This window comes from Hakea prostrata, chromosome 4 (assembly GCF_041222555.1).
Source record: "Hakea prostrata isolate BN-2017 chromosome 4, UWA_Hpros_2, whole genome shotgun sequence".
NCBI classification, from domain to species: domain Eukaryota; kingdom Viridiplantae; phylum Streptophyta; class Magnoliopsida; order Proteales; family Proteaceae; genus Hakea; species Hakea prostrata.
In genome coordinates this window covers 15,701,513-15,711,820 of record NC_142603.1, presented here as the reverse complement: position 1 = coordinate 15,711,820, position 10,308 = coordinate 15,701,513, and the positions used below count along the sequence as shown (strand labels likewise).

General features: G+C 38.8%; 1 protein-coding gene across 1 annotated transcript in view; it reads right to left on the bottom strand.

Annotated features, from left to right (window-relative positions):
• LOC149018145 (Clathrin adaptor complexes medium subunit family protein) overlaps positions 1–10,308 on the bottom strand; it is a 28,285-nt gene continuing 17,977 nt past the window's right edge. The window contains exons 10-13 of the mRNA XM_089152468.1: positions 3,919–4,006; positions 3,728–3,788; positions 2,798–2,871; positions 1–1,199 (exon numbers count right to left, since the gene is read on the bottom strand). Of these exons, the coding sequence (XP_089008594.1) occupies positions 1,101–1,199; positions 2,798–2,871; positions 3,728–3,788; positions 3,919–4,006 (322 nt within the window). The 3' untranslated portion in view covers positions 1–1,100. The remainder of the gene's footprint in view (positions 1,200–2,797; positions 2,872–3,727; positions 3,789–3,918; positions 4,007–10,308) is intronic.

Here is a 10,308-nt window from a genome sequence, read left to right as displayed (position 1 = left end):
AAGGATTTTACCCGTTAACATTTTCCAATTTTCAAACTTAGAAGAACCAAAACAAGATGTTTAATGACCAAAGAAACCTCATTTAACTATCATATTTTTATTCTTATTCTGAGTTTGATCAAAACTCAGATTTGAGAAATTCAAATCAGAGAGAGGGAGAGAGGGTTACTTCCTCTTCCTCTGTGTCTTCACAACCTTCCGTTATCTGACTACTTCCCCTGGGAAACTCATCATCGTGTCCTCAAACACTCGCTCCATCGTTTTCAGCATTTAGCCTCATTGCCTCATTGGTGACAATAATAATCCTAGTCAATTGATTAAGTAACCGTATTAATTCCGAGGAGGAGAAGAAGAACACATTTGCCGGCAAAAGAGTTCATCAAAAAACTTAAAACCCTTAATTCATTAACAGTTAGAGAAACACACTGCTACCAAACATACCAAATGGAGAAACTGCCACTGTTGCCTGTCAAGGCCTTCTCTCAACTGATTCCCCTTTCTTCTGGTTCAAATGTTGCACATCGACCGATAAAATGTGTTGGTAAAACACACTACCAGAGTGCGAACCGGCAAAATTCGCCGAGCCCGGCTTTATGGGAATTCTCATCCTCTGACCAGCCCAACGGAAATACCTCACCTGTAAAATTTTTATCCATCCACCTCCCTGGATAAAACGTCCCCTAGCTTTTTTATGCTCTCAAACCCACAAAAAGGAACTATAGTTACAAACTGCGCTGCATTTCATTTCCCAACCTTGTGATATCCACTTTAAAGAACGTAAATTCTCTTCTACTAAATGTATTACAGATTCTCACCAATGGAAGAAAAAAAATGTTTTAAAGAAAATAAAAAACACATGCTGGTGAAATGAACAAAGGAGCTTGGGAAATTTAGCAACAACCCGAGAAAAAAAGGCTTATCTGATAAAACATTGAAAAAATTACAATACTACTATAACTTTCAGATGAGCTCTTTTCTTTTAACAGAATTCTCCAAACTTGAAAAAGACCTCCAAGGAAAAATCTCTAGTTTTTCCCGCTACGGATTCCCGTCAGAAGATAGACAATGGGAAGGGGAAGGGGAAGGGGAAGGGCTTGCTGTCATATACGAGCAACATAAGAATTTGCCTGGGTGACATATCTTACCCACCGATAGGGATTGTAGGTCTTGGATTTCTTTGCTATGTGCAGGTACCTTACCTGCATAAGGGAAAAGAAAAACAAGCTCAGCAACTTCAATGGCTTTGGACAAAAGAAATGCAGAAATATCTGTGCAACATTACCAGACATGCTTGAAGTCAGCATTTCATTTACCATTAACTGGCATCAAAATTGTTTTAAAAAACAAAAAATAACAGTTCTCGAAAGGGGAAACAGCCAAATTCTTGTCCCATAAAATGGCGAGAGTACGAGCTTTTTAGGAGAAAGGGGACCAATTTTGGGAACCTCAAGCCATAGAGAGTTTACATGCAGAAAGTTTTCATTTAAGATCGAGAAACAGTAGGAGAACTGCCCCCCCCCCCACCAGGGCTCTGCTTGAGCAGAAGCTTTCCCAAACAGCTTCGACCTTTTTTAGCCAGAAACAGTAGAGATAGACCAACCTTTCTAAGTTTCAAGGATCACAACAGTTTAAAGAGGTTTTGAGGATAACATAAGAAGCTCCAGCAGCAGCAATGTGAAGACTAAAATAGTAACAAACCCTCAGTACAAAAAAGCTGCAGAAGAACCTGACAACTAAAGGTATCCAAGAGAAGTCTCAACTAATCAAACATGTTATTGAAAGGAATAGAACTATCTCGATAAAGGGATTGATAGACTATCTCAATTATGCTTATGGATCATTTCTGATTTTAGGGGTTCAGTACCAATACAAGGGTCTACAGGACCTCAAAAACTTGTGACATATATTCAGAGGTTCAGGAGATACAGGCAGTGGGTCCCACCAAATAACGGAACACCAAATATCAGCAACTAAATGTTTTTTAACAACTTCATACCTATGCTATCTTTTGATAGTTTTATATTCTCTACACCTTTTAGGTAGTGCTACCCTCCATTGCATACCAATCCTCTTTGATGACATTTAGAGATACCATATGATGCTAGACCGTTATGCTATCATGGTAGGGTTCCAACCCTACGTGTATGCTCCTTAACTTTTGTGTGCAAAAAAAACAGACAGTTCCCTTCAAATATAAGGTCTCAAAGTGGGGAAGACATGTTAGAAAACCGTCTGGAAATATCATAGCCAAAATCGAAAACCAGCTGGGTTCTTTGAACATTAAGTAGTTGTTCTATATACTGCTCAATGCCCAACGTCTTTATGTTTAAATTTTACATACTAAATCATCTTGTTTTGCATTGGCAACCTTAGATCAAGTACTGCAGTTTTCCCATGGCCTCAATAGAGATGGTTTTGAATTCCTTTTCTCTCCCATGTATTCCTTTTTCTGTCCCATTACTGGAAACTGGATCTTCAATTGTTTGCTTTTGTGCACTCCAACACTTGTTTAACATTACTTAATTATGGGTCAAGGACATCTAAGGTAAGTCTGAACTCTAACGGCTCTGTCGTCACATGCCTTATCAGGATCTAAACCAACTCTTCGACAAACCCAACCATAACAGATTTTTCTTTTCTAGTGTATTTTTCTCCGAATATTCATCTGAATGAAGTGAAGAATAATAGGCAAGTAATCAAATATTCAAACACTCAAAAATGGCTATGCATACATAAAGTCATCAGATAATTAAGATAAAGAGGAGGATTTTTTTCTTTTATCTATGGAAGAGCTCACCTGAAGCCTAGAGGCATTATACATAGGGATCGTGAAAGTCATGCTTACAGGTCCAGCTTCCTTCATGAGATTTGCTGTGGTTAAGAATGTGCCCAAATACCAGACGAAGTTATCACCACAAGAATTTTAAATTAAAAAGTATATCTTCAGAAGCTAGAGGACTTAAACGGGATTTTAACCATAGTTTGCAATTTCTACCGAAACATTGGAATTTTTTGTTTTGTTGGGGGGGGGGGAATATTTCAATTTTGATGGATCTCAAAAATGAAAGTACATGAGAAACAACCCAACACACCCCTGGGGCAAAAAAGAATAGGTACAATGTCACATGAGAATCAACGGAAAGTTATAATGTTAAATTTTTCGTCCAAATAATTCAAATTGTACATTCCTTCATAAAAATAAATCAAATTTTGATAAATAAAAAAAAAAAAGAGTCAATATCACTAGAACACCTGAAAACTTCTACAATAACTTCAGAAATCATTAGGGATTCAAACCTCTTCAAACTCATCTCAGCTCCCATGAAAGGATTGAAAAGAGATAATTTGGTTGAACCTTCAAGTCTTCAATAAAGAAGTATGTCCTAAATCTTTACATCTTGGTTCATTTTTTTAGCTAGGTTATAAAAGGGAAAGAATACAATCTGATTTGTTATATACACTGACTACTTAGGGTGAAGCTAAACTACCACTTTGGCTTTTCTTTTTTCTCCAATCTATTCATTCAAACAAGTAGAATCATGCTTTAAGCAGGTGCCCTAATGTTTCATAAAATTTCACTTTTTGAAATAACCATTTCAATGTTTACACCAAAATGGAACAGATTTCGGTGGGATTTCAACTTTTGAGCCAAGTTGAAATGAGTGACGAAACCAATATCAGGAACCTTGGATATATCTGAACCAAGACAAGAAAAGAAAAATCATACCATGAGGTTCTTGTGAAAATGTGAGCTTTGCACGGAGAGTATGTTCAGATCCCCCTACAATCTGGAACAAACTGAATATATAAGAATTTAATGGTTGATAATTCGTTAAAATTGAACTTAACAAAGTCAGAATTTTTCCGGAGCCTAAACTAAGAGAAAATCATCAGCTTTAAGAAGAGAAGAAATCTTGCCTTTTTTAATCCCCATTCAATTCTCTTATTTGCCTCCCTGAAGTCAGTTGTGTTTCCAACGGCACCAGGCTCCAACTCAAAACTGACCCTGCAGAAAGGTTATTTTAAGAAGAAACACCATTAGTGGAACTCGCATGGTAATTCTGCAAGCTGGTATTTCTGTATTCAATTTGTCTATTAAAACTCAGAAGAGTGCCAACAAGGATTTGAGGATAGGTACTGAAGGTCCAAAAGTTTTTTCTCTTTTCTCCTTCAAATTCTTGCACGAGAAGATCCCTGTTCTTAAATTTGTACCATTTACATAAATACTGCCACTAAAAATGGACCTCATCTTTCACTATTTTGATTTTTGAAATTTTGACTTCTAACAATCAATTCACATTATATAAAGTACAGAGTCTCCACTAGCATTAATTTGGGAACTTATAGCCACAGCAATGTAGTTTAAGATGGCAAACGCAATTGGCTCAATCCAACTCCAAGAGTTGATCGAAAAATGAGCAGGCCCACATAATGAAATCCAGTTTGCGTGGCTGATAAACTTTTTTAATTGGAAAAATAAATTCTTGTTAGTTCCAGTCTCCAGAATTTCTTTCACTCAATTTTCTGTTGAAAATTAGAGTATAGATGCATTTCTCTTAAACTAGATGCCTAATTTGAATGACTGAATAATTTTTCCTTTTATATATATATATTATAATCTTTTACAACACATAGTCCATCCATCAGGTAGAATAGGCATCTTCTGGGCCCAAGACAGACCTTGCAACTCAAATGGACCAAGAAAGACTGAGGACCACTGGAACTACAGAAATTATGCAGGTGCTTCCATGGGAATAGAAATGAGTTGAACTCAGTTGCGCAGCTGTCATGGTGATGTAACCCAGTTCTAGGGTTAGGGTTTCTTGAAATATTTCCCTAGAACTTAGGGTTAGCCCAGAATCTTCCAACAACTACCTACCAAAATTATTTGGGTTGATCTAAGGTAAAAGGACTTGTGGAAAGGGATATTGGGTTTGCTAGGGAAAATTAGGGTTTACTAAATTCCCACGGGTGATTTGGATCAATATGGTAGGGTAAGAGTTATTTCAAACTAGTGGGGGAAGAAAAGGATCAATCCAAAATTAATATGGGAAAGCTCAATTAATTAAATCTAAATGGGTTGGGATAATTTGGGAGGACGGATAAAATTAAGGTTTGAGGAAACGGACCTTGGGCAGTCTTCCTTGGATCTTTTCCTTTCTTTCTCTTTCTTTTCTGTTTTCTGTTTTGCCACAAGTCAGAAAAGAAGAGAGAGGGGGACCCGAGAGAGAAATAGAGGGGTTGGGGTGGGTAGGTGCTGCAGGATGTAGTGGGGTTGGGGGATGGATCTAGGAGGATCGCAGGGGGTAGGGGAAGGGTTCTAGGGGGCTGGCAGGTGTTGAGGGAATTAAGGAGCTGAGATGGAAGGGGGTGGGGTTTCGGGGGGGGGGGAGAGGAAAGGAAAGGAAGGGGGGGGCGGGGGGGGGGGGGGGGGGGGGGAAGGAAATGGGGTGTGGGCTTCCTTGGTGGAGTTGCTGTGAAGAGATGACTGCTGGTTCTTGAAAGTTTGGCTGTAGCCCTCCCAATTAGGCCAAGACCTAATTTCCCACAAAAGATCTTCAATTCTTTATCAACGGAGAATGTCTTTTACAATGAAGGTAATGGCTTATTTATCGCCTTACAACCAGAAAGAAAGAATCTTACTCTAACTGGGAAATTGACTTAAAGACTCAATTAGGAACTGGAAACTAACTCAAGAAGGGTTTCCTTTATAAGTTAGGATACCCCTTACAATTGAACAACAGCCACATAAATAGAAGAAACTGGCTTAAAACAAAAGACCTAATTATCCAGAAAGAGTCTTACTTAAAGAGAGACTTCCTATGATACTAGAACTCAACAACTAACTCAAACTAGGAGTTCAAAATAGAATTAGAGTCAGAAAATTAAAATAAAAATTATGAAATTAAAATAATCAACTAATTTATGAAAATGACCAAATTGCCCCTGTAGGGGTTCAGCAAGCCCTAGGTGCGCCATCTTTGTTGGGCCTTGGGGCCCAAACCAGAGTTTCAGCCAAGGCCCAAGGGGAGGGCCTTTGTTCACATCATCACATGGTGTCTAGGTGAACCAAGGAATTGGAGGATGCTTAACCAAGATTGGCAACTAAAGCAACAGTAGATGTCACGGCAGAACACCTAGGTGATGCATTGACAACCATGCTTAGTTTCTCTCAAGTGTCTCGCGGGACTAGCAGATATGTAGCTCAGACCTGGAACAATCTATGACACCCAGACCCAATATGGACAAAATTCAAAGCATAAAATAGGGTCCGAGAGATGGCTGTTGCCAGGTGTTAGCTATGCTTCTTGTTTATTCACCATAGTTACTGGTTATTAGTTGTATTTTGTCTATTAATTTGTTGTATTATCTGCCATAGGGTAAATACAGACTACAATTTTCCTCTTGTTCCTCAGTATTTTATCACAATTAATGACAACATGTCTGAAAACTAACCAAAACTCATACAAAAGTCAATCTTGAACCAGGAAAACCAGTCGGAGCTTGGTTGCAACTTGCAAGCCAAGATCAACACAATAATAGTGTAACTAATTGAATAAGTCCTCCTCTATTTGGAACCTTCATCGCCCTTTCCTCTTGTCCCCTAGCCCCCTTGGTTTGGTTCAAAGGCCACATTCCTCATCACTCCCTCACCCTTTGGAGAGCCCTTAACCACGACCTTCCCACCTAGGCTTTCCTCATTAACCATCATAACCCTAGCAAACCCAATTGCATTCATTGCTAGAATGGTTCGGAGGACATTGACCTCCTCTTCTTCACTTGCCCCTTTGCTTGCTCCCTTTGGTCTAAAGTTGTTGCCTCCATTTGGCCTTGCTCGAGACTTTCGTATGGCTTTGCTCTAGATTGGTCTGCAGGGACTTCCATTTGTGATCGAGTAGGTAAACTAGTATTTTGTGCCACCATCCATCATTTTTGGTGGGAACAAAACCTTAGGAGATGGACTTCCAAATCGCGCTCACTTGACTCAATTTGAAAAGCCATCTGCTTTGATGTCTCTTCTAGACTACGGTCTATCCCCATCCCCCTGTGGTTTATACCCCAAGGAACAGGCTCATTGTTGTAACCTGGGGTCTTTCCTCCCCCCACCGGTCTTCTCCTTGAAGGCTGATATTAATTACTTGTGTTTTTGATAAGTAAATTAGAATTACATTTTCATTTAAATTGTGAAAACTATTCTACTTTGAAAAAAAATAATACCCTAGCAAAGAAACACCTTAGTTATTTTACCTGGAGAAATTTCACTTTACAGTTTACACCAAAATGTTGCATTTCCCTCGTGCAACCAATCGAACTCTCAATAATACCCTTTTACTGGTTGTTTTTAATTAAACCGTAACAGATTAGTACGAATAATAACTAGGGTTAGGATTCCTTCTGCTTGGTTATTGCTAGTGAGCCCTGATGTTGCTGTTCTGCAGACACTACTCTGCTCCCTTTCTACTGTTGTTTGTGGGTGTTTTCTTGTCTGATTTCCTCTGCAATAGCTATTATTACTGTTATTTCAGCTGATGAAGATAGATTATCTTTTCTACCATTGCTACAGCTGCTAATATATGATTTAGGAATATCCTATCTTGCATGAGATGTTTCTGCCTTGCTCTTGCAACAGGGATTGAGTGTTCTTATTTATGATATGCTTGCTATCATTAGAGGATTTTCATAAAGTATCCACTGTCGCAAGAGTTACTATCAAAATTTTTGCCTGCAAAATTGTTTTTCTCACTCAACAACTTGATGATTCTTTGATTTGGGGATAAGTTTTTATTTGTTGCTTGTTTTAAGGATTCAATCTAATTGGCTAATTGCACCAGTTCAATAGATACTTGGAATGAAGTTCTCTTCTAAATTCTGTTATCAGATTATCATAAAGTTCCATTAGTCATTGTTATTTAAACATTCCTAATCACTCAAGGAAGGGTCATGTGGGGCTATCTAGCCCTAGGACCATCATGAAAATTTCAGAAAATCATATTTATTTGGCATTGCCAGTCAACAAGATTTTAAGTTTTGATCAGAGGACTCTTTACCCCTGATCAAACCCCACCCCCCCCCCCCCCCCCCCCAAAAAAAAAAAAAAGGTTCTCAGAGGACTGGTTGTCAGGGCATCTTGATCTTTCCCCACAACCCTGCCATATTGGAGAATACCTCCCTGTGGCTGTCGCCAGATTGAGGTTTTCATTCACCATACTTTCCCTACAGTTGCTAAGTAAGGTTTATTCATTGGTCTACAATGCCAATTGTTGATTATAGTTGCTGATATATTAGACTACATGATGGAAGCTGACAGGCTGGCAAACCAGCAGTAACACACTCGCAAAAAATCAGCACTGGTGAACAAAAACTCATTATCTGTTGTCAGAATTTGACAATATCAATTGGTCCTGATCTAGCTGCTGGAGAAGGCTGATTACACAACTAAAAGGTGGTCTTAAAGGGTTGATTATGCCCCCAAAATAGTTGATGGATAAGTGAAACAACTATGAACAAGAAATAAAAAGAGATTGGAAACTCTTATGGCTTTGAACCCAACAATGTAAAGGTTTCAGAAATGGATCACAGATGGCACTTGACAGGGAAGGGAGGAAATACATATCAAAGCCTTAACTCATTCGAAGACCGAATATATGGAAAAAACAAAGTGCAAGAATTAACAAGAAGCCGGTTCAGGGCAGCCCCCCCCCCCGCGGGCCTCGCCAAGGCGCCTAAGAAGCCTCAATATCCCCTTTCCTCCTAACATCTTACCCCTATTTATAACCCCTAATCAACCCTAATTATCTTTCTCTCTCCTCAATGTAGCCTAATACTATGATCCCAGGGCTCTATCACATTCCAATAGTCAGACCACCAGAAATCAGACTGGAACAACTGTCCAACAAGCTATTGCAAGCAAATAACAGAACTCAGAAGAGATTAAGATAGTGAAGAACAGCCATAGTAAGTTGAAACAACATTAAATCAGCACTATTAATAGCTGACTACATACTCAGATCAAATAATTCTTTCCAGTCACAACCTTAGGAAAACACTTGATCCAAAACCCTGTCTCATGTTCCAATTACAAACCCTACATCCCCCATCCTCGTCCCCCCCCCCCCCCAAAAAAAAAAAAATCTTAGAGAAAACGGGAAAATAGATTACCTTTTTAGGAAGCTGGAAACCAAACCAGCAAACCCTAATCTGCTGTTTCTTCAAATTTTAACAATATCCTACCATCCATGCAACACTAAACCTTCACTAATAGATTCCTTAAAACAATAACCTAACCCAACCATCAAACCTTAGGTTCTACTGAAATTGAACCCTAATTTTGACCTAAAACACTTCTTGACAAAGACAAATTTAAGATCCTGGGTTTGGCTCCTAGTTGGTTCCTTAATCCTTTACAATCTAGGACTATATTAAAAGTTTGAACTGTTCGGTGGTGGGACTCCCAGGTGGACAATGGGGTTAGAGGCTTGTTTTGTAGTTGATAATCCCCAACAAGAAGGTTCTATCTTCTTATTGAAAATTTGTAATTATGGATTTCTTGTTGAAGCTTTTTTATCTGCCTGGACCCAACAGGTTTTCTTTGAGTCAAAGTTTTCTAAATTCTGTTTGACACTGATTATCTGTTTATCACATGCTGCTGCTGTCTCATGGGCTTTTGCTGAAATTTATATTTTGTATCCTGCAGCCATGATTTTTTTCAGTCTCCTACTAATTTTTGGCTTATGGCTGATACTTTTTGCTGCTTATATCGTTGTTTGGATTTTCTTTCCCTTAAAAAACTATTTCTCAGCTGATGCAGTCGTTGCTGAAACATTATGAAGGGCTATAACTGGAAGAAGTTCTCCAATGAGTCCTGTATTTTGACGTCCGCTGGCTTCTACAATGGTTATATATGACTATATGTTCAAGTTTGGCTTTAAAGAATATGGTCCATTTTGGTCATTCCACCTTGAGGGTGGACCTTGTAACAATAAAGGTTGCTCCATTGTGACCAAGAGGTCACGGGTTTGAGTCTCTAGAAACAGCCTGTCATGAAACGGGGGTTAGGCTGCACATAGACGGTAGAGTATAACTCTCCCCCATAACCCACAGTTACGGAAGCCTTGTGCAATGTGTGCACCCTTTTCAATAGATGGTCCAACTTGAGGAGAGTATCAAATTGCTAGGTATTAGCTATCGTCACTGTCTATTAGTTGCAGTTCTTTTTCAGTAGTTATAGTTACTTTCTTAGTTATTGCCATCTGTTGTATTGCATACTGTAGGGTATTTATGGTCTACTCTCCTTTCTTACTGTACTTG